This window comes from Anas acuta, chromosome 5, assembly GCF_963932015.1.
Source record: "Anas acuta chromosome 5, bAnaAcu1.1, whole genome shotgun sequence".
Classification (NCBI taxonomy): Eukaryota; Metazoa; Chordata; class Aves; order Anseriformes; family Anatidae; genus Anas; species Anas acuta.
The window spans coordinates 24,164,410-24,187,937 of record NC_088983.1 but is presented as its reverse complement, the minus strand read 5'-3'; the positions used below and the strand labels follow the sequence as shown (position 1 = coordinate 24,187,937).

General features: G+C 56.0%; 2 protein-coding genes across 3 annotated transcripts; one reads left to right on the top strand and one right to left on the bottom strand.

Moving 5' to 3' along the window:
• The first annotated feature begins 1,725 nt into the window (after positions 1 to 1,725).
• On the top strand, positions 1,726 to 15,214 carry DLST (dihydrolipoamide S-succinyltransferase). Its single transcript, XM_068683215.1, has 15 exons — positions 1,726 to 1,866; positions 4,818 to 4,851; positions 6,139 to 6,187; positions 7,264 to 7,319; positions 7,672 to 7,746; positions 8,104 to 8,159; positions 8,866 to 8,977; positions 9,435 to 9,590; positions 9,878 to 9,963; positions 10,480 to 10,577; positions 12,418 to 12,548; positions 12,923 to 12,996; positions 13,529 to 13,612; positions 14,111 to 14,278; positions 14,666 to 15,214. The coding sequence occupies exons 1-15, from the start codon at positions 1,792 to 1,794 to the stop codon at positions 14,798 to 14,800; spliced, it is 1,389 nt and encodes a 462-aa protein (XP_068539316.1). The 5' UTR covers positions 1,726 to 1,791; the 3' UTR covers positions 14,801 to 15,214.
• A 1,933-nt stretch (positions 15,215 to 17,147) lies between these two features.
• On the bottom strand, positions 17,148 to 23,035 carry RPS6KL1 (ribosomal protein S6 kinase like 1). Of its 2 annotated transcripts, XM_068683212.1 has the most exons (10): positions 22,685 to 23,032; positions 22,472 to 22,596; positions 22,061 to 22,153; positions 21,471 to 21,518; positions 20,386 to 20,518; positions 19,076 to 19,675; positions 18,388 to 18,477; positions 18,165 to 18,247; positions 17,829 to 17,924; positions 17,148 to 17,732 (listed from the first exon to the last, which is right to left on the bottom strand). In XM_068683212.1, the coding sequence occupies exons 1-10, from the start codon at positions 22,932 to 22,934 to the stop codon at positions 17,628 to 17,630; spliced, it is 1,623 nt and encodes a 540-aa protein (XP_068539313.1). In that variant the 5' UTR covers positions 22,935 to 23,032; the 3' UTR covers positions 17,148 to 17,627. The 2 variants fall into 2 exon arrangements, with proteins under 2 accessions (XP_068539313.1, XP_068539315.1); XM_068683214.1 differs by lacking the exon at positions 22,061 to 22,153 and having other exon boundaries at positions 22,685 to 23,035.
• Between the last annotated feature and the right edge of the window lie 493 nt (positions 23,036 to 23,528).

Genomic DNA, 23,528 nt, shown 5'->3' with positions numbered 1-23,528 from the left:
CCGTCCACCTTCTGCTCCCACCCTGCTCAGCTGCCTCCCAGGCTTGCAGACACGGCACCAGTGCTGGGTTTGCTCTGTCCGTCAGCCCCCAGCCTCTCTCATGGCAGAGCAGGGCAATGCTCGCTGGGCGATGCCTGCCTGGCTCTGCCATCCTGGGGGCTGTGCAGTGGCAGCCGAGGGGCTGGTCGCAGCTGGGGCTCACGAGGAGGCAATCTCTGGCCCAGAGAGCTGCGACCAGCCCCCTCCATGCACCCCTGCAGGGCTGTTCCACCGCCTAGCAGCACCTTGAGAGGTTTGGGAAGCTGTGGCTTGGCCTTGGGACCCCATCCAGGACCCAGGGTGGTGAATTGTTGGTGAGATGACACAAATACACCAGGCTCGAGGTAAGTGGAGCCTGTGGTGTGGAGCTCCAGGTGCCACCCAACTCCTGCTGAAGGTGCCCAGTTTCTTCTAGCATCCCCCGCCATGGGGATACCGGGGGTCTGTGGTGTAGGAAATGGTTGGGAAGTGGAACGACATAAGAAAAGCAGCCAAATTCAGGACCTTGTTTATTGTGGGCTACATCAGAGACATTTCTACTGCCAGCACATCCCAACCTCACCCCCAGGACCGATCTGGGGGTGCAGGAGGCGAGGAGCAGGTGGAAGTTCCCTGGAGCTAGACGAAGCCGAGCTGCCTCTGCCCTTTCTAGGTCTCTGTTTAACTCACCTCCACACACCTAACTAACACCGTGAGGTTTGTTTTACTCACTTGGTAGGCAGGCGGCTGTGGTTAGAAGCAGTTGACACCGGGTGGCCTTGCTCAAGGATATCAGCCCTCTATAGGCAGACCACAGAGAAATCCCTGGCAGAGAGCCTTCCTGGCACAGTTGCTGTGCTTTAGAGCTGTCAGCACATCTCCGAGGCCTCAGAGACGACACCCTATTGATTTTTCTTCAACCTTTTTTTGAAAATCACACCGAGGATATTCATTGCAAACTTATATTAGGAGACTCTTGTGAAGGTTGCAGTTTAGCAATGATGTATTATTAACCAACGGCTAAATTTAGGATGTATGTGTAATCTTGACCTGGCTTCTTGGGAGATGTCTGATCTCCAGACAGATTTCATGGCTTTCCCAAGGCACTTCTTGGACATTGCAATGGGTTTTTTGGGTAGGGCCCCTTGTACAAGAAAGACGTGGAGGTGCTCGAGCGGGTTCAGAGAAGGGTGATGAAGCTGGTGAGGGGTCTGGAGTATAAGGCTTATGAGGAGTGGATGAGGGAGCTGGGCTTGTTCAGCCTGGAGAAAAGGAGGCTCAGGGGTGATTTTGTTGCTTTCTATAGGGACATTAAAGGAGGCTGGAGCGAGGTGGGGGTTGGTCTGTTCCCTGACGTGGTGACAGGACGAGGGGGAGCGAGCTAAAGTTGCGCCAGGGGTGTTTTAGGTTGGACATTAGGAAAAACTTCTTTCCTGAGAGGGTTGTGAGGCATTGGAGAGGGCTGCCCAGGGCGGTGGTGGAGCCACCACCCCTGGGGGTGTTTTAAAGCCGTGGAGCTGCGGAGCTGAGAGACGTGCTTAATGCAGGACTGGCCGGTGTCAGCACAGGGGTCGGGCTGGGTGACCTTGGAGGTCTCCTCCAACCTGGAGGACAACAGCAGCGCCCTGCCCGAGCCCCGTGCCCCCATCCCCATCCCCCTATCGCCATTCCCGCCCCCCGCCATTTTCCCTCCCCCTCCTCCCCGCCCCTCCCCGCGCACTTCCCCCCGCGCCGGGCCCAGTTTCCGCCGTCCGCCCCGCGGCTCCCGGCGCGATGCTGCAGCTGTGGCGGGCCCGCTGCCTGGGCCTGCGCCGCCCGCTCGGCCGCTCGCTGCCAGCCCCGCGCCAGGTACCGGCCTCGGGGGCGCAACGGGAGCGGAACGGGGGTGGTGGTGAGAGAGGGGGTGAGGGGGGAGAGCGGCGGGGCCCGGCCGGGCGGGGACGGCGGCGCCAAGGGCACCGGGACGCGCCCCGAGCGCTGCGCCCCGCGCCCTCAGCGCCCCCCGGGTGTGGCCTCAGGGGGCGGCCCCAAGCTTGGGGGCGCTGAAACCTTCCCGAAATGCTGGGGTTGGGCACGGGAGGAGAGGAAAAACGGGGGTGTGGGGGGGGCCGGGTGCTGTGCGGTGTGGGGGGGGACGGTGTGAGGCGCGGCCTGGGCGAGGCCCAGAGGAGCTGCCCTGAGGCGGGGGGCTTCGGTCAGCAGCTGTCAGCGGAGCCCTGCTTGTCTGGGGGGGGCTTGTGGAGAGCTTCTGCCCTCCCTGAGCTCAGTGTGCTGGAGATGGCAGCCCCTTGTCCCACTGACTGGATGCTGTTACCCCCGGGCTGTCCTTGCACCTGCCCAGCCAGGCTGTGTGTAATTATGTTAAAACCCCCAAAAGACACGCAGAGGTCTTCTGTGGGGCCACGATTTGTGCTCATCCTTGTTGCTAAAGCAGCAGCTGTAAGGAAACGGGCTGGCAAAATGATTGCTGCCTCGCCTGTCCTCAGAGCTGGGCTCCTCTTGTGGCTCTGGGCAATGAGCTGTGTGCTCCTGTTGAGTTTGGGTCCTTCCCTCTGCGCACCGCTGCAGAAGGGGTTTGCAGCACGCAGGGTGCCCTGTGAGCAGTGTACTCCGTGGGTTGTGTCACCGTGACGTGACCTGCTGGAAGGAGACAGCTCCGTAAAGGTGTGGCCGGGATGCGGTGTGCCGGGGTCACTCTGACACGGTGTGAAAGCAGTTCTGGGAAGTCACGTGGAACTGGGGGGAAAAGTTGATGGCCGGGTGCGTGAGGTGGTGGCAGATCAGCCAGAGACTTCTCCGGGCGAACGCTGTGCCTTGAGAGTGACCCAGAGCACTGGCACCAGCTAGCCAGACCTGCCCGCTGCTGCTTTCACTGAAGAAGCTCTGGGATCAGATGGCAGGTGATTTCAGGAGCAGGTACAATCACAGCGATCCCTTCAGGGAAAAAGGGAACGGGAAACAGCCCCGTTGGGCACCCCGGAGCTGCGTGTGGCACTCTGTGGTTAAGGGATGGACACGCAGCAGTTCTGCAGAACACAAGCGCCTTGGTGGCTTTCATTAGCAGCTTCTTCCTCCTGTTAGAGCTCATCCCTCACTTAGCTAGAAGGCAGACAGGCACTCATTTTTTCCTTAATTTTGCCATGACTGTGGAACACAGACTTGGCACCTCTCCTGGAAGAGAGCCGCAGATGTGTTTTCTCCCAGCCCTCTATTTTAGCCCAGAGCTTCTAAGCTGTTTTTTTAACCTTACAGCAAACGTTCACTGAGGCTGTGCCTCGTTCTTAATAAGTTACAGCCTGGGATGCCAGGATTACCTTTACAACTATAAAGCACCCGGGAAAACATTAATGGGTAGAGGTGAGCTCGGGTTGCTTGGAGTTTTATTTGCCATTAACCTGGCGTTATCTGGGCCGCTGCGGAGCGTGGGCAGGATTTGATCAATACGGGTGCTGGGACAGTGCTGGGGATCGTGGGGCGCTGGGCTCCCGACCAAATGGAGTTACTGTGGTGTGTGTTGTGCTGGTCCCAGCAGGGCCAGCTCTGCGGGCACCAGATGGAGCAGCAGGATGCTGCTGGACACCAACGCAGCTTCATAGCTGTCCAAGGCAGGCCCCACGGGCTCGGCAGCCGTGCTGTGTGTGTGTGTCCTCGGCACAGCTGGATGCAGCCTGTAGATAATGCAGTTACTATCTGGGGAGCCACGTCTGCCTGTGGGTTTGGATAGCTGAGCTGCAGAGGGGCCCGTCCGCAGCTGTTGGTCGTTCTGATGGTGCCAAGCGTTCGCTGGGGGTGCTCGTGCAGGCTGCAGCCCTGTAGGTGGTGTGGCAGGTTTAAGTATCTCCCTGGACCTTAGTGTTTGTGCTCCCCCACATCTCCAAAAGTATCTGTGGTATTTAAGATCAGTTCTGGCCTACCCTGCTTGCTCTGCTGAAGCTGAAATCGGGGTTTTTACACAAACTTCCTTTCAGAAACTGAAGCCCTGAACGGAGTCTAATTTTTACCTTCTGTGTTTCCTGCTGGATGAGGGTGCTTTGAGCTGCTGAGCAGCTACGGTTCCAAACTGTAGCCAGCTGCATTTTAGTCGTGGTTACAGAGAGTTTCCCTGTGGCTTGTAAAGAATTTGTAGGCTTTCAGATCTGCAGGTTCAATACCAACAAAAGGTCAAATAACAGCAGGTAAAGAAACCAGGTTATCTCAAAACGTCTTTTACTTTTGAGGGATGTTATGCTGACCTAGGAGTGCAGTCAATGATTACTGGGCGTGAAGGGAAAGGTCGCCAGAAGGTGGGATTCCTGGCTCACCCACGGCAGGAGGAGTTGTTCCAGCGAGGGGAGTCCTGGCCTCCTGCAGTTCAAAGCCTCCGTGGCCTTCAGAGAAACCAGTAACTGGAAAACAGATGCTAGGTGTCAGATGCTGTGACTGGAGGATTAAACATCTCAGAACAGGTTTTTATCGGACCCAGTAGCCACCCTTGACCTTCCATTCACAGCAAGCTCAGTGAAATGGGCCTTTAGGAATGTGTTCCTTCCTGCAGGGGGATGTGTGCAGGCCAAGGTCAAAGCAGCAGGAGCTACAAGTGCAACCCAGGTCTCTCAGCCTTAACGTCACTGCGCAGGGCAGCACCCAGGAAGGGAACGGGTGCGGGTGCTGTCACCATCTCCCCACAGCGTGCTGTGGGAAGGTGGCGTGGGCCCTGCCTGCTGGGTCCTGTCTCTGCTCCGGGTGTCCTGGGAAAGCCCGAGTCCTCCCGGGGCAGGCCTCCTTTTCGTGACACTGATGGTTCCTCTTCTCTCCGGCAGGGGAACTGCACTCTGGCAAGACGCTCGCTGTCTGGTGAGTCTTACATTTTTGTTTCCTTTCAAGCTACTTGGAACAGAGCTGGTTATGGAAAACGGGAGGAGGTTGGATTGGGGGTTACTTCTGTCAGTCATGCAGCGAAGAAGCAGTTGGTGAAATGCATGCGCTGCGTTCCCGTGCGAGTGCCTCCCTTGCCTAGCGTAATGCCACCCGATCCCTTCGGCTGTGGTGAAGACTTCACAGCAGCAGCATTGTATTTCAGGCGCTGCGGTGCTGGAAACACAGAGTGCTGCAAAGAGCAGCTCTCTAATAAACTGCTTCGGAAACAATGGGTGAATGCTCACTGAAATGTCAAAGCTCGTATGCCTGGGAAGTGCTGTAGTACTTCAGCTGCATTTTCCCAGAGCTCTTTTTGCTAGTTGTAATGCCTTTATGGTGGATTACATCACTCACTGATTCTGCTGTGAGAAATCAGTTAAATCTCCTCACCTTTCTGGTTATAGGGTTCCAGGATTACTGGCTCTTTACTAGGGGATGGTGTCAACGTTGTGTCACCTCTTTTAAAAAATCCAATAAATCCTCCTGGCCCCGTGTAATTGAGATAATTATGTTCTCCAATTGCTACGCTGATTCTCTTTCAGATCAGCCTGGAAAAATGCCCAGTGCCCTGACAGAGGCAAAGGTTCAGGGTGTAACAAAACTTGCAGCGTCAGGGAATGCCAGCTGGCTGGGAGGGGGCACTCGGACAAGTCGTGCACCTACCTTCCCTATTGTGAGCTTTGGAAAAGAAGTGTTCTTGGGCCAGGTGGTGAATAGAAAGGGATGCCAGTGGCTTGCTGCTTGGCCCTCTGCCCCGTTTTTGTGGTTTTTATCCTTCCGTGTGGCTGTGAGGGCTCCTGGGAGCACCTCATAGGGGCCTGATACCTTGCAGCTGTTAGGAACCCCTTTACCCTGGGGATAACTCACCAGCAATGGGGGCTTTGGCAGTTCTGGATGTGTCCCCTGTCGCTGCTATCTCTTCTTGTTCTGACTGGGGTAACTGCTGCTGTGTTTGCTTTTCTTCAGAGTTATCCTTATTAGCTCTGAGGTCAAGATATAACTTTTTTTTCCCCATCTCTTTAAATCGAAGTAAAGACAAGGCCACCATTCTTAGCAGGCTCTGGGCAGCTTGGCTGAGGTGCCTGTATCCATGTCCCCTCTTAGTCCCAAGTCTCCTCCAGGGTAGATAGCGGTGTCCTCTGCAGTTCTTATTTATTTTTTGCTGACAGGGACACCCATGGGCTGGGTGATGTTCTCATGGGGTAACACCGTTCTCGTTCACAGGTGTGGCTGGCAGCCAGGGACTGGCCTACACCAACAGCAGGAAGCTCGTGTAAGTATCCACAGGAAAGCTGTGATACGTAGAGACTGCTCTAACCCTGACAAGACTTGGAAACTGGGAGGCTGAGTACAGTCAGCTGCCTTAAAATCCCTCTGCGCATCATAGGAGCGTGGAGCCAGCCCTAGAAAAATCTGGGCTCTCCAGCTTTTGCAGGTCAGGAACTGTGGCATGTTTCAAGAAAATAAGGTCTGTCTGGAAGCAGACTGCAAGGTAGGATAGGGGCAGAAATGAGGAGAACAGTGATAAATTGGTCTCTACCCCGTGTTTCTCTGACTATAAATCTTTGCTCTGTGCTGGCAGCCTGGTAGGATTTCCACTGGTCTCCTGCAGGAGAAGTGTGATAGTTTGGGGAGCTCTTAGTCACACGACAAGGTTTGCACTGCTGAGGTAGTCTGCTTATTTCCCCAAGTACCTTTTTTACCTTAGGAATGCATGCATAAGAACTTGAAACCCGGGTCCGTTTGCACCAAGCAGCTTGTGTTGGAGGAAAGCTAAAGCATTTTTGCTTCGGGTTTCCAAATACAGTGTGAGTAGGTATAAAAAAACATCCTTTGAACGCTTGTGATTGCCAGCTCCCTGTGAAGGGACGTGGTGGAGGGAAACAGCTGTCTGTTGGATGTGTTGATGTTGGCAATTAATGATGCATTCTATTTTTTGGAGCAATCTAGCAACTTCTGTAGGCATGTCAGTCCTGATCTAAAGGTAAAATATGGTTCCTGCACTCATCTTGGGCGTATGGCTAGGTCAGCCTTTTATCAGTATTTAAACTACAGCAGATCTGTTGGGCTGGCTCCCTAAATTAAGATTTCATAAATATCAGTTCTCGCTGAATTTCTGAGAGCACTAGTGACTGTAAACTGAATTATTTCCATGCTTCCTAGTGGGATTGTTACACCTCGAACCAGTAAGTAGGAGTCCCTTGGAACAAATACATCCGAACAGCTGAGCAGCCTTCAAATCAGTGAAACAAGCAAATGTAAATTTTGAGCTTGAAACTGGTTCTGGCAGCCTCCAGAAGACAGTATTTTTTCTTCCGTGTTCATATCTTTCTCTCTCTCCTTCTGCAGAGTAAATAGCTCCAGTGTCTTCGCTGTCCGTTACTTCAGAACCACAGCAGTACATAGTAAGTAAGAAGTCAGGAGGCAGCAGGGTGACTCCTGTGCTATCTGTCGCTCTTCTGACAGCAGCTGAAGCTGCCTTTTCCATCCTTGGTCTAGACTGTGGGTCCAGTGGATGGCTGAGTTTTTGTCTCTGGGCCTTAAAGCTCTTGTCTGGTATTTCTGTCACAGTGTGACTTTTGGCCAGGTGGGAATTTCTCTCGTGTTCAGATCTTAACCAGCATTGAAGCAGGAAGGCTAATGTTTGATGTCTGTTGACCTGCCAGCTCTACTAGAGTCCTGGTGACAAAAATGAAGCAGTGCCAAAAGCTCTGAGCTCTGAATGCGTTCAAGTCTGTCTGTCTGCCTCTCTCACAGGGGATGACGTGGTGACGGTGAACACACCAGCCTTTGCAGAGTCAGTCACAGAAGGAGATGTCAGGTGGGAGAAAGGTAAGGACTTACCTCTTCCCTGCGATTCTCAGCCCCACTGCTTCTGCACGGGAAAGCTCAGGGGTGGGCTGCAGTTCACTGGCTGAGAGCCTGCTCTGTGTCCTTCAGCCTGTGACAAACGAGGCAGTTAAGGTTAATTTTGGTTTGCAGTTACTGCCTCATTACCTCTGTCCTGGGTGATGTTGAAGGGAGATGGTTAAACTGGGAATGGGCTCTGAGCAGATTGAGTTAGACTTTTCTGTAGAAGTCGTGGAGAACCGGCGTGAGAAAATTCTGGGCTAGTGGGAGATGGCTGTGGGTTAAGAGGGGGAGGCTGGAGCCTCCTTCCTCATAGAGCTCTTCATGTCTGTCATTCAGCTGTTGGAGACACAGTGGCGGAAGATGAAGTGGTGTGTGAGATTGAAACAGACAAGGTAGGAGTCTTCTGGACCAAAACTTTTCTAGTTCTGTAGTGAGTACCCGGTATGGCTCCTCTCCAGCCGAGCCTGCAGGCCCTCTCCTGCTCTTTTTTCTCTCCTGTCTCTCCTGCTCCCTTCACAGAGAAAAGCTTTTCTCACTTAGTATGAAATTTGGCTGTGCCTTGAGTGAGAATTGTTTGACAATTCTTCCCTCCTCATGCATTTGAATAAGCATCAACGGTGCTGATGTTTGTGGGAGCTGTGATTCCACTCCTTCTTCCCACTTGGGTTCTTTAAACTTGAAAGCCTGTTTGTATTTAAACAGGAATCTGCAGAGCCCTGGGATGACTGCTTTAAATCCAGCCTTTAAATGTACTCACCCCTTAAAGAACCCTTAGGTTTTGAAGTTCTTGCTAAAACTCCCTGCCACGTTCTGCTTCCAGTGCTGCTGTCAGGAAGATGCTGGCAGTAGTACAATCAGTTCTGCATTGTACCCTGGAGCAGGAAGATCAGGCTTTGCGTTCTACTGCCAGCATCTCCTATGGCTCCAAGTACTGGCACAAAGTCCCAGTGGAGGCTGTGCAAACTGGTGGAAATAGTGCAAGACAGAGGTGCTGTCTGTGCCAAATTACAACGTGTATCTGTGCATATCAGCATCTTTACCTGGGCACTTGTTCCCCATCCAGTATTTGGGGGAGTCTCAAGATTTTCCATTTTGCAGACATCGGTGCAAGTCCCAGCCCCAGCAGCTGGTGTGATTGAAGCCCTTCTGGTACCTGACGGCGGCAAAGTAGAAGGGGGGACACCTCTGTTCAAACTCAGGAAAACTGGAGGTAAGTTGGGTGCATATAACTTGCACAGACCTTCCTATTTCAACCTGTCTTTTTCTGAAGACAGAAGCCAGGTGTTTGGAAGGATCCTGAGAGTGGCTGAAAAAAAAAAAGAAAAAGCATAGTTGTAGCCCTTCTGAGGAGGAAAGTTGCCTTTTGCTCCCTCTGGAGGAGACGGCAGCAGCAGGCTAAAATTAGCTGAGAATTCCCCTGACACAACTCTCTTCTCCGCTCTCTTCTCTTTGCCATCCAGTCTCCTGCACAGTGAGGAGATCTAAGGTGTTGATGAGGTAAAACACCATGGGATCCCCTCGGGGGGGCTCCTAGCAGCTCTCTAGTGTTGAGAACATAAAGGCAATCTGTCAGAGGATTAACTTTTATCAGGTTGGTTGGACTCGTAGATGCCTGACTATAGAAAGTGTGGTTGCTCTTATGATGATTGTTCTTCCTTGTCTTTTAGCTGCTCCTGCCAAGGCCAAACCAGCAGCAGCCCCTCCTCCTCCTGCAGCCCCTGAACCTGTAGCTGCAGCTGCTCCTCCCCCTCCTGCAGCACCAATTCCCACTACGATGCCACCAGTGCCGCCTGTGTCAGCTCAGCCCATCGACAGCAAACCAGGTGAGGCAACAGCTGCTTTCTCCTCTTGTCAAGCCTCTTCTCCCTGGGGAGAGTTTGTAAGGTTAAAAGCAATTAGCAGGCTGGCACTTAACCTGAAAGCTTCCCTGTGTTACTGCCCTGGATGCTCCAGGCTGCAGAACTCAGCTGTGCCTGGAATCCGCCTGGCCCACTTTGCAGCTGCTTACGCACCTTGTTGCTTAACACGGGGCTCAAACAGGCTGTCTGCCTCAGGGCTTTCTCTCCAGGTCCTGCCTTCCCTTTTTGACTGATGCCTTCTTTGCCCGCAGTGTCTGCAGTGAAGCCGGCTGCAGCTCCAGTGGCAGCCCCCCCTGGGGAGGCAGCGCCCAGCAAAGGTGCCCGATCAGAGCACAGGGTAAGCTGCTCGTGCTGCGGGGTGACACCTTGTTCTAGCACAAGCTGTGAATTTGGGGCCGGGTCCGTATCTACCTGTTGGCACCCAGCTTGGCAGGACTGTGACAGACTGGGAATGCTCTGCATGAGGGCACCACTTGGAGGTGGGGTGGAGAAAAAGCCAGGTCTGGCCTCAGTTCCAGGCAAAAGTCTTGTCCTGCGCTGTGCTGATGGAGAACGTACAGATGCTTTGTGCATTCCTAAGAAAATTGGATTGAGCAGCCTGCTTTTATAGCTGTCTTGCTCTTAGCCTTGTGCTGGAAATTTAACCATGCTTGGAGTTGAGGAACACGGGTCTGAATGGGCAGCACCATAGTGAAATCAACTCCTCAACTATCGTGTTCCTCAGGGAGACCTGAAGTGAAAACCTTAACCCGATTACTGGCCAACAAGGTGGCAAGAAGTAGAGTCTTCTGAGTTTCTTGGGTGTTTTGGATGAACCTGAGGCAGCCTCTGCTTACTTCTGTTCACTTTTCAGGTGAAAATGAACAGGATGCGTCAGCGTATCGCGCAGCGGCTGAAGGAGGCTCAGAATACTTGTGCCATGCTGACCACTTTCAATGAGATTGATATGAGGTGAGGAGCAGACCTTCTGTTTTCCCCTGTATTGGGTTAAATAGGTGCAGGCGGCTGTCTTTAAATAGCAGCCAAGACCTTACTGATCCCCTTTGGAGAGACCAACAACATGTCTGTTGGGACATCTTCCTGAGATGAGGGCTGTGGCGGTGTTGCAGTAGGAGGGGTGCATAGTTTCCTGAGGGTCTCTCATTCCTTGGGAGTCATCTGCTGCTTGTTAAAGGGGCAGCTCAGTTCCTCATCTATGTGGCTCTTGGTTGAGCTTAGGTAGATGTTGAGCAGAAGAGGAGTAACTCGTGTCACTTGTGGCACCTAGGTGACACCAAGGTGCATCATCTGCTTCCTGCCACTCCACCAGCTTACTTTTTTTGGAATTGGGCATATTTGGCCTCCCATGAGGTGGTTCCCTGGGGCTCGCCAGCCTCTCAGATGGGCATTACACAGGTCCGAGGCCCTTGCTGTCAGCTGGTTCAGCTTCCCAGAGACAGACCAACATCCTTCCCCCTCCCCTCCGGGCAGGTGGGGGTCTTCTGACTCAAGTGCTTGCATGGGCTGAGCACACTAATGGCTTTGGGGGGTGGGCAGCTTAGGTTACAGTGCATTAAGGGGAAATTGTGCCCAAATCAAATTGCCTTGTGAAATCCTACTCTGCTCCTTAAGACAAAACATGTAAATATTTGGGTCTCAGAACAATAAGGTTGGCAAAATAGTCTTGATTGGAGGGGAAGTGCTGCAGCTTTATCTCCTCTATGAGCCTCACTGAGGTGTCGCTTTACGCTGGCCTGGGGCTCTCGTTGCATCTGGTAATCTGCTTTGGATTGATTGCTGCGCTGTGGGCCGGTGAGGGCCTGAGCTGGGGCCTCCTGCTTCCCATTGGGGGGGGCAGCGTCTGAAAGGAGGAAGCCTTAATGAGCCACTTTCAGAGCAAACCTCCTCCTCATTGCTGCAGCCCTCGTGTCTTGGGAGGCACTAATGTCTTTGGGCAGTAATCCTAGCCCTAAACGAGGTTAGGTGCAGGAAAACAAACACTCTAAACCACAAAGACCCCTGCCCCTTGCTGAAACTGTCTCTTCAAAGACTTAAGGTCTCTGGAGGCGGGAGGGATGGACCATGCAATTCCACAGCATCTGGATTAGCCTACAAGAGGCAGAGCTCGTGGCTACTGCTTGGGTGTAAATGTTCTCATTTCTAATAAACATGGGCAGTGGAGAAACATGACTGATCTGCTTGAGGACTGTGGGTGAACTAGTCCCTGCTGCCATAGTATCTGGGAAGGCTTCTTTTATAGTCATGCAACTCCTGGAGCCAGAGAGTGGGGTTCAGAGGCGTTATTGTGCTGTCTGGCACCGGACTTGTGCAGCGGTTAAAGTCTTTTGCCTCTTTCATTGCCTGCATCTTTTCTTCTCCTGGCATTTCCTGTTTTTTTCACTCTTCGGGGTCAGCCTTGACACGGCTGGAGCTGCCATCTGCAGGTGCTGTGCTGGTGCCAGCAGTGGTGGCTCCAGAGGCTCAGCAGGGATGTCTGCAGCTTCATCAGGCCCCAGCAGGAAATAAACCATGCCTCATCTTGCTTGTGTGCCTGGCAGTGCAGCTCATGTGGCTTAAACCTGTCCTGTTGAGCTTATGGTCCTGGACCAGTTCCTGTTAGATCCTTTGGCAGGGGCCTTAGAGCCACCCTCAGCCCATTTCATCTGTGATATTTGAAGGATTTTGCAGGAGACTGGGGTTTTGCCTGTTGGTAGTGCAGGTTTGCAGTCCTTGGGGTGACACCAAGAGCTGTTACAGAGCGAGGGAAGGGTATTTTCCTGCACTCCCTGCTGACCACTGTTGTGTTTTGCAGCAACATCCGGGAGATGAGAGCTGTACACAAGGATCCCTTCCTGAAAAAGCACAACCTAAAACTAGGTTTCATGTCAGCTTTTGTGAAAGCTTCAGCTTTTGCTCTGCAGGACCAGCCCGTTGTGAATGCAGGTGAGTGGTGACTCTCGCTGATGAGCTGCACGTCTTGTCAGTGAGTGGGGCAAGGTGGGCCAGTCCAAGGCAGGGCTAATAGCTCGGGCAAGCAAGTCAAACACACAGGAAAGAGGGGGACAGAGTCCTTTGGGCTCCTGATGTTGCTAATGCCACTTACAGAGGTAGGTGACACCTTGCCAAGAGCCCTGTTAGCAAAGCTCTGTCCTGGCACTTCTCCTGCAGGAGCAGTAAAGGCTCGGTATTCTCTGGAGTTATGCTTGAGCTAGAGATGAGCAAGTTGTTAAGATTTAATGGATATTTCTGGCCTGTTGAGCTCTCTATCTGGGGTGCTGTATGCATAACACAACTTTTTCCATTTTTTCCTCTTTTAGTGATTGATGACACGACCAAAGAGATTGTGTACAGGGACTATGTGGACATCAGTGTTGCTGTAGCAACTCCCCGGGTAGGTACCTTGGATGCCTTGGCCGTGTTCCCTGCAGCCTCGGGTTTAGGATGGGTGCTGGCTTGTTTTGAGTCGACTCAGCTTTGAGACCCACCGCAGCAGGAACTGATGAAACTGCTCATCTAGGTGTGTCTTTGGACTATCCCTACTGTACCATCCCACCATTTTGTAAATTATATTGCTGCTTCAAAGATATTTTCCTGTCCAGGGAGAGTGTGGGATGGAGATGCACATGTTGAATGATTTGTCTCTGTTGTAAGGCAGAGGTTTGGTTTGTCTCACCTGCTTTTATGGATGTTGATTTGGGATAGGAACAGTCCTGGCTGTGTGATGGGTTTCTGTACGAAGATGAAGTCTGATTTACTCTGCGGGCCCTTTGAGGGTGCCGTGCCAGGTTTCCTGACAGGCTGGCAGGGCACGAGGTGGCGGTGCCAACCACCTGCTGTGGGCTGAGGCCAGGCTCCTGCCCGGTGGCAGCTCTCTGTTTGTCGCTGCCCTGAGTTTGCTGATTGTGCACTCTGCTTCCCCCTAGGGTCTTGTGGTTCCTGTCGTTAGGAATGTAGAAAATATGAACTTTGCTGACATAGAGCGAGCTATCTACGAGCTGGGGGAGAAGGTAAGTGAAGGTGGAGGTGGTTTTGGAGAGGGTTGGGAGGAACTGAAGGAATTGAGGGTGCTGGACAGGCATGAATTGATTCAGTCCCTGTGTGGTGTCATCTCTGACCTCTAACACACTGAGTTGTGTTGCGGGGAGCGATCCAGTTACAGCTGCAGCCGTGCCATGCCTTACAGGACAGATCTATCTACTCGTTTGAGGCCTTCTGGAAGGGCAGCTCTGTGTTAGTGACACGGTGTGTCTTCACCTTTGTCTTTGGAGGCCAAGGCTCAACTCCCCTGGGATAAGTCTCCTGCAAAAACAGGAATTGGAATCCAAGGCAGGAAGATCCTTCCCCAAAGACAGCAATGTTCAGGTTTAAAACCAGAACGCATTTTCCAGTAACTTATGCTGGTTTTCAGCTGAACAAATTTATTCCTGGAGAGGGCGATCATCCATACCCTTATCCGTTGTGTCCTGTGGTGTGAGTGGCTTTCCAAGACCTTGCCTTTCTTCTAGGCACGGAAGAACGAACTGGCCATCGAAGACATGGATGGCGGCACTTTCACAATCAGCAACGGAGGGGTTTTTGGGTCGCTCTTTGGGACGCCCATCATCAACCCGCCCCAGTCTGCTATCCTGGGCATGCATGCCATCGTTGACAGGCCTGTGGCTGTTGGAGGCAAAGTAAGTAGAGCTGCACAGGAGGTTTCAGAGGGCTCAGAGGGCTGAGGACCACAGCCCATGTGCTTTTTCAAGGGGGATGATGTTACTTTCTACAAGGCTTTACAGTGAAGGAGGAGCGGGGCCAATGGGTGAAGAGCTACTTGGTTGGCCCTGGTACTTGCCTGAGGTGTGCAGGGGGCCGTGCCGTATCTGTAAGGGGGACAACTGAATAATCTGCTTGTCCAGGAAGGGACCGAGTCCTGTGTGGTGTGCAGTGCCAGGCAGGAGGCACCCAGGAGCCTCTTGATTCAGGATAGGAAAAAGCCAGGCCCTCCCAAATTGCGAGGAGGGCCTCGGGCAGGCAGCAGGGCTGAGCACGCTAACGCCCGTCTCGCTGTTCCCCTGCAGATCGAGGTGCGGCCCATGATGTACGTGGCACTGACCTACGATCACCGGTTGATCGACGGCAGAGAGGCAGTGACTTTCTTACGCAAGATCAAGGCAGCGGTGGAGGATCCCCGCGTGCTGCTGCTCGACCTGTAGAGCAGCCACCCCCCCACGCCACCCACCCAGGGCAGGGCCGCGGCACCAGCAGGGGCGACGCAGGGCATTCGGGAACTGGCAGGGGTCATTCCAGTCTCTCTCCCTCCCCTGAGGTCGGAGGTGTCCCGGAGGGGGTGGCGAGGATGGCTCCTACCTCCTTTCCTGTTCTGTTCGAGGACGGTTCGGTCTCTCACGGGGATTGCTGTGCGGTGGGCCACCCACTGAATGGCACTGCCTTTCCAGAACCGTCTCTAGGGCGTCCTCTCCCTCGTGGCACCAACCTCTCACCTCTAGCTTGTCCTATACCACTGGAAAATGCTTGCTGCTGCTGTGCTAGGGTACCTTTCCCTGCCCCTCCGAGGCAGGTTCAGCTTTATTTCCTAGCACTGAGATTCCTGGGGGGGGGGGAGGAGAGGAGAGGCTGCTGTTCTGTCCCTGTTTTGCTTGAAAATATTTCACACTCACTCATCAATTCTGCGAGGGCGGCCTGGGGTCCCCCAGGCCGACTGCAGCAGAGTTTTTGATCAGAGCAGGGCTGAGGTAGGTGCCATGCCTCTGGCAGTGCCCTGGTTACACTCCCACCTCGCACAGGAACGCAGCGGTTACATCTCCCCTGCTTTCCCGTGGAGATTTTGTTTCTCTCCAGCCTGGCCAAGAACGCTCGTGGCCAGGGGGACAGAGCACACGATCTCTGGGGGGGTTAACACTGTTCCTGGGGGTGGGGGGCACCCGTTTCACCATGACCTGCCCAACACTCAGCTGAGAACCAGCCCCCAGCAGCTGTCCTTGTGTCACAGCGCACCGATGGTGGGTCCAGCTGCTGTTTTCCTGCCTGCGAGGGCTTGGCCTTCCTCCAGCGAGGAGGGAGCTGGGGGGCAGGCCTCTAAGTGTAAGGTGTATCCCAGCCCGAGGCTGCTGGTTTTGGGGGGGGGTGGGGGGCAGTCCTTAATCCAATAGCGCACACATGTACGGGGGGGGCGAGGGGGTTGCTAGTGCCTGCGGAGTCTATTACTCGTACCCTCTCTACACAGAACTTGTAACTAAAAGTATTTAACACGGCGGATTTTAAACAAAATAAAACTGGGCAACGACTGCGAGGTGGGGTGTGTTTGGGGTGAGCTGGTTCTGGGGCGAGGCCTTGGGCAGCGGCAGCCTCCCCAGGGCAGTGTAAGCAGCTGGGTAGCTGATGGTGAGAGTAAGCTGAGGCTTCTCTGGCTCTGAACTCTCCTGTTCTCAAACCTTCTGGCACAGAATTGGCTCTTCCCAGTAAAGATGAGGTTTGAGGGCTGGAAGTCATCCTTTTCCTGGTCTATCAGCAGAACCCTTACGGACAGCAAGGAAATCCCAGCATTTGCTAAATGACACAAAGGCCAAGAGGGACAAGTACGGAGCTGGAGCCAGGTCAGTGGGGTGTTGTAAATCATGAAAGTGGGACAAAGGGTAGAAAGGGGTTGGAAAGAGAGAAAGGAGGCAAAAAGATCAAGGAGGTGTAAAGCAGAAGCTGTCTCAGCTGTGCTGCTAACAGCGCTTTCCCAGGGAGCTGTCCCTGCTGGGGCATTAAGAAATCATTCCTGGTTTGGGGAAGGGTTTTTCCATTTCTGACATCAACTTCAGAGAATGGCTGCCCTTTCCAGCCAGGAATGAAGGCAGCCTCTTTTCAGGGAAAACTCTTGCACCCACAGCTGTGATGCTGAGAGGGAGAGCATTTTCTAGGACTGGTCCCTGCTGCTTCCTGGCATCCGGGGAGAAACGTGTGGAGTCAGCTTTCCCTCCTCCCTGAGGGAGGGAGAAGGTTAGGAGGGGGGAGAAGGGGAAAACCCTTGTGTGCTGTAAGGGAAGGGCAGCGTGTCTAGCTGCTGTCACACAAATAACTGAGTTAAAGAGAAGGTTCCGATGAAACATGCTGGTGCCCAGCACCCCTGTGCCTTTAGCAGGCAGAGGGCCCACGGTACCTGTATAAAGGAGGCTGGGGAAAGGTGGTGCCTGTAGTTACTGGAGCTGCAATAAAGGCAGCCTTGGACCCACCCAGGCAGTGAAAGGGACCGTCACAAGCCCTCAGACCGAGGCAGCGCAGCAACCTGGCTTATCTCATCTGCCCAGTTGTGCTGGCTGCTGTGGGAGCTGAGCTTCTCCTGGGCTCTGCCTCCCTCTGCTGGAGGAGCCCCGCTGCTGGCAGGGCGGTGAGGAGCGGGGTGCTGCCCCTGCTGGCATCAGGCCCTGGAACCAGCAGCTCCTGGTAAAGCAAAGCTCAGGCTCCAACCCCGGGCTCCCAGACAGGTTTTGGGCAGCTTTGGAGGCTCCCTCACCTGGCACACGCAGCCCAGCTCAGAAACAGGACACGTCTGCGAGCAGTCAGGAGCAGTTTATTATATTTATTATATGCCCTGCAGCAGGTGCTGCCCGTCCACATGCAGCCGGTGAGTGGCACGGAGCACAGGCTCGGGCACCAGCCAGCGGGGCCCAGGGGAAACACACTTGGGAGCCACAAAAAAAAAATAACAGGGGAGGTCGAGGGTGGTAGCAGCAGAGAGAAAACCCCAGGGAGAAGATCCCAAGGCACGGTGCTAAGCAGAGCGAGGGCCGTCAGTGTGTCCTGGGATGGTTGGGAAGGGTGGCACAGCAGGGCTCAGGGCACGGGCTCCCATCCCACTGTGGGGACCAACAGGAGGGGCCCACGGCCTCACACGAGTGGTGACAGAACATCGAATGCCTCGAAAACCCCCTACACACCCGCACAGCACAGCCCTGGCAGGAAAACCTCCCCCCTCCGCGGGCAGAGCCCCCCGGTGGGTTCACAGGTTGGGGGCGGGAGGTGCTCCCCTCCTGCCTAGCCCACCAGCTTGTTCCATGGGACGCTGCTGAAGAAGGAGTGGGATTTGAGCTTGGCCATCCCACCAGCGCCCAGACGCCGCTTGGGGTTGTGCTGCAGGAGCTGCAGGGAAAACAGAGGGGAGGGGAGCACTGGGAAAGCTGCCCAGGGTGGGTTTCGGCCAGCCTCCAGCCCCGTGCTCCCTCCCAAGCCCCTCACCTGGGTGAGCAGCGATGCAGCCGCCAGGCTGAGCCCCTCTGGCAGCTGCAGCTGGGTGTGGGGGTGAATCCCTGATGGGTGGCTTTGGGACAGTGGCTGCAAGTAGCAGAGGGGGGTGGTGAGCAGCGGCACTGAGCAGGGCAGTAACACCCTGCTGAGCCTTTGTCACCACCCGACCCTGTCCCAGCACGGCAGGATGTAAAATCCAGGCTCTTGGCACCCAAAAGCCCATAACAAGCACCAGGAGCTGCCCTCCTGGAGCAATGGGGTGTGGACGGGAGCGTTTGCAGCACGGTGTCACCTCTGTCCCCCCGTCCCAGCACCTCTGCCTCTTACCACTCCTGTCAGCAGCTCGTACAGCAGCGACCCAAAGCTCCAGCAGTCGGCTGCTTCAGTCAGCTCAGTGATCCCCCCGACTTCTGCAGAGAGGGACAGAGGGATTGGGGCTGGAGGCAGGCAGCCCCATGGCTGGTACACTCCAGGCCGGTCTCACCGTATGCAGAAGGGCCTCCACCCTGCTTGGTGGCACCGGGCAGAAGGCAGGGGACATGTTCTTTACCTGGGGCACTGTACAGCTCCTCCAGCGCCTGGCTGCAGCACTGTGGTGCCACCTCTGTCCACTGGCCGAAGAAGGTGAGACGGACGTGACCTGCAGAGCAGCACCAAGGAGGTTAGGACAACACTGGGGAGGGTGGTGGGAGCACAAAGCCCAGCCCCAGCCCCTCAGCTGGCAACACGCCCTCAGCAGGGACAGCCAGGACACTTTTTTTTTGTCCCTGTTGTTGTTCCCTAGGTGTTTTGTATCGCTGCAGTTTGCCCCAGCCCTTGCCAGCTGACCAGGAACTCTTCAGCTTGTGCTGCAAGTGGTGCCCGTGGCTCGAAGGGGTGGACAGGCTCAAGGAGACCCTGGGGGCACAAGTACAAGCAGGGGAAAAACAGCAATCCCACTAACCTCAGGCAGAGCTCTGCTGCTCTCAGCTGCCCCGTGCTGGGATTTCCCAGGCAGCCAGCCCCACATGGGAGCAGAAGCAGCACATTCCTGCAGTTACGCTCCCTCCGCAGGGACATCTCTCATAACAACCTCTTGGAAACCCCAGCTGGGACCACGCTTCCAGGCTCAGAAACATCCAAACATCCCCAGCTTCCCACCCTCACCCCAGCAGGCTCAGGAAAGCCGGAGCCCCCTGGAAATGGGGCGAGCAGCCGTCTCCCAGCCCTTGGGGGCGGCCACCTTGGCCAGCACCTACCGGCCGTGTCCAGCAGCAGGTTCCTGGGGTTGAGGTCCCGGCACAAGACGCCCTGTTGGTGAAGCCCCTCTAGGGCCAAGAGGATTTCTGCTGCCCACAGCTGCACCTGCTCCTCCTTCACGGCCCAAGCTCTCCGGCCGTGCCCCCAGGAGCCTGGAGCCCTGCGGAGTCCCCAGGAGGCCGCAGACCGGCCGTGGGTCAGGCTCGGCTCCTGCAGGGCTGGCTCAAGCTGCCGCCGACCCGAGGAGGAGGGCAGGAGGGGCTCCCCTCTCCCAGTTTTGGGTATGGGGGCAGGCAGCGGGGGCAGCTTTTCACCGCCCAGCGGCCTGGGATGGTGCCGGGGGGCTGCTCTGGCTGACACGCAGCCCCCGGCCTCGCCGGTGGTGACAGAGTCCTGGGGGTGGGCACAGTGACCGGGGCCTTTGGTGGATGCTGCTGGGTCCATGGGGCCGTGGCTGCTCCCCGGGGCGCTTCCCTCGGCGTCCTCTCTGCTGCGGGGCCTTGGGGCCGGGGCAGCTTTGGAGTGCAGGGAGCCAGAGCCGTGGGGAGGGCCCTGCTGGGCACGGTACTTGGCACGCAGGTGAGACCACAGCGTCTCCCCTGGGAAGCGGAGAAGAAAAAGTGATGGGGCACAAAGTGCACCAGGCCCCACCCCGCAGGCGCAATCCTCCTGAGCACAGGCCATGGCCTGCCCACTCAGGACATCACCTGCTCCCTGCCCCTCATCCCCCGATCCTCCATCTCCTCTCTTTGGTCTGATCTCAAAATCCACTATGGCCTCTTCTTTTATAACCATATAATGTTTTATGAAGGTCTTGCCAATAGCCTCTGGTTCTACAACATCCAAGTGAACCACCTCACTCAGTTCTTTCCATAATTTTCCTGCCACAGCCAAACAACGCCAATAAAGCAGAGAGGTTTTTCTTTTCAAGCTGCCAGACCACACCAACTTCCCTACAGCAAGGCATGGCTGTATGACCGTTCCCTCCCATGGGACACAGTGATTCCCAGAGCTACTTTCCCTATTACACTCCCTGCCCCCCCAGCCTCCTCCTCCTAGGTCTCCACAGCCCCATTTCTAGGTTACTTCCTCAGCCAGCTCTTATCAAATCTCCCAAATCCCAAATAAAACTGAGCAGCAACTCCCACAAAGTCTCCAAGCCCTGGCACCAGCCACCCTTTCGGGAAGCACATGTGCTGTTACTAGAAAAAAAAAAAAGTCCTAAACCACCAGGAGAAACCAATCTGATCCTGTAAAACGGATAAGAGCAGGATGCTCCCGGCCAGGAGGCAGTGCTGCCCCCGCTCACCCTGCACGTGCTCCAGGTGGAGGAAGATGGAGTCCTCGCTCGCGTAGTAGCACAGCAGCTTGACCATGAAGGGGACGCCATGAGGGATGATGGTCTGCCGCTCACGGGTCTCCACGTGGGATTTGGGGAGGCTCTGAGGAGGTACAGGTAGAGGGGGGTTACAGCACCGAAGGGGCTGGGGTTTCATGGGACCGGGCAGGGCAGGAGGACAGGCAGAAGAGCTGCAGGCCCCATGCTGTGGAAACCTGCAGCTCGTGGTGGTAGGCCTGTCTGTCTGTCTGTCTGTCCCCAACACCCAGCTGTGACAGCACAGAGCTCTGCAAAGCTCCTGAAGTGCACGGGACATGGGGACACTGCCTCCCGGGACTTGCTTCCAGTGGGACTCCACCACACCACCTCTACCCTCCCCCTGGAAATGGCGCTTCTCCGTCACGCCACGGCCTCCTTGCCAGCGGCTAAACAAGTCTTATTCTTACACACAGCTACTTGTAAGGGCACTGGAAAACGCCCTGCCACCTGCACCAAGCACACCGCCACCCGTTTTGGACTCAGATGGACACGGGTGTTGGGCTTGGGTCACCCCATTACAAGGCCGGGGCCCAGCGGAGAAACACACGAATGAACAAGGAGAACCTCTCCCCTTCTGGTGGCTGAGGGAGGTGAGTGGACAAAAATAGCAGATCACAGAGGTCCTAGAGGAAGTTTGTTACTCATAAATCTTCTTTTTGCTGAGCTGCATAGAAAAGGAGCTAAGGAACATTCACCACTTGGCCCTATTGGCTGCAAGACACCTCCTGCCCCACGGTCGTGCACAGGGGATGGAGGCAGATCACAGAATCACAGAATGGCTGGGACTCGAAGGGACCTTAAAGATCATCTAACTCCAACCCCCTGCCGTGGGCAGGGATGCCACCCAATGGATCAGGTTGGCCAAGGCCCCATCCAGCCTGGCCTTGAACTCCTCCAGGGATGGGGCAGCCACAGCTCCTCTGGGCAGCCTGTGCCAGGGCCTCACCACCCTCACACTGAAGAATTTCCTCCTAATGACGAGGAAGCTGATGAGCTGTGAAACCATCAACACCCACCTTCAGGATAAAGGTCCCTCCGGTGGCTGGATCCTGGACTATCTGCACCTGCGGGCAGCGTACACAGAGCTGTTCAGACACCGTGACCCTGACACGCAGCCTGCAGGAATAACCCCAGCCCTGACAAACCACCACGCCAGGAGAACAGCAGAGGGGAGCAACGTGCCAGTGCACGTATGGAGACAGAAAGCCTGGCATCCTCACTCTGAGATCCCAAATGACTAACTAGCTTTTTCATTCAGGGAGCTGGTCTGCTGCTGAAGGCTGGGTTAGCTGCAGGAATCCACCACCACTGTACCCAGCCATCGAGTGTGATCCCACACACGGGAAAGACCTGGATGCAGCAGCTTCCTCATAAGTATCTTGGAAGCTTTGATAAGCAAGAGCAAAGGGGAAATTAATAGACTTCCCAGCTAACAAAGTTTCTGGCTTCCCCGCTGTGAATTTTCCTTGGTGGGAACGGTGTGGATGGAGACCCCCATGCTCCTTGGTGAGCCGTCACCCCTGTCCCAACTGCCAGGCCCCTCCTTGTCATGCTTCCCTTGGTCTGTCCCCAGCCTCAGCCCTCCAGCTGCAGGTCGAGCCCTCACCTTATCGATCACTCCCACCACCTTACACCGCCTGAGGTTTTCCACCGCCGCGCTCAGCGTCCTGATGGGCCGTAAGCGAAGGCTGCTGTAACCCTGTGAGGCAGCGCAAGCAGAGGGCCAGGGGATCACGGAGCCACAAGGGTTGGAAAGGTTGGTAAGGTTGGTTTGTTAGGTCAGAGGGTGCACCAGGCCATCTCGGAGGTCTCTCCCAACCTAGGTGATTCTGCAAAAAGACCTCCGGGATCTCCTGCTCCAACCACCCCTACCACCAATAGCACCCACTAACCACGTCCCCAAGCACCACGTCCAACCATCCCGCGGACATCCCCGTCACGGTGCCTCCACCACCTCCCCGGGCTCCACGACCCCCTTATCAGCCCCTGACCCCATCTCAGCACCCCAGCTGCTCACCGTGCCCGCGGGGCTGCCGTCACCCAGCCCACGCTGGAGGTGGCAGGTGAAGATCTCCTCGGCTCGCCGCAGGTACTGCGCGATCTTCCTCTTCACCGCCTCGCCCCGCTCCTTGTTGGGGTCGGCTGCGGGCGGCCGGGCGTCAGGGCACCTCCGCCGACCCCCCTGCGCCCCGACACCCCCCGGACACCCCCTTGCCCGTTTCCCCCGCACCCTGCACGCCGCGCAGCAGCACGTCCACGCCGTTCTGGTAGTGGGCGAAGGCCTCCTCGTAATCCTCGCTCACGTCGCGCTCCAGCGCCAGCCGCAGCTGCCGCGCCGCCTCCAGCAGGTAATCCCCCCGCGGGCAGTGCCCCCGCGGGCAGTCCCCCCGGGGGCTTTCCCCCCGTGGGCAGCGCCCCCGCCCGCCCCCCGCCACGGGGTCCGCATGGCCTCGGGGGGCGCGGGGCCGCCGATCGCCCATCGCCCCCCCCCCGCCCCCCGGACCCCCTCTCCCCGGTAGCGGTACCGAGCCCCGGTGCCCGGCGGGGAGCGCGCCCGGGAGCCCGCCCCGGCGCGGCGCCGATTGGCCGCGGGTGAGCTCATCCCCGGCCGCGGGGACGCGCCCGGCCGCGGGCACGCGCAGGGAGGGGCCGCGGGGACGCGCTCGCCCCCGGCTTCGCACCTGGCCGGGGGGAATCGGCGGCGCCCCCCCGGGTACGAGCCGGAGCATCCCTGCGGCTGCAGAGCCCCCGGTGTGCTCCTGCCAGGGGTGAGCCTGGTCTGCAGCGGGTCCCAGTGGTCCCCGGGGGCTGAAAATGGCTCAGACCCCCCAGAAGCTGCTGACAGCAAGCAGGAAGGTTGCACGGCTCCCTTGCATCCTCCTGAAGCTATCAGCAAAACCTTGAACGCCACCCCCCTGGGCTCCCCAGCACCGTACCAGGTGCACCCCCAAAGCACACCGTAACTGCAGCCCGGAGCCCAGCTGATGTTTTGCCTTCCCTCCTACCTTTTCTAAGCCCTCCTGCCCCAGCCCTTCTCCTAAAGCCTCGTTAAACAAACCTTTGCCCTGCAGCAC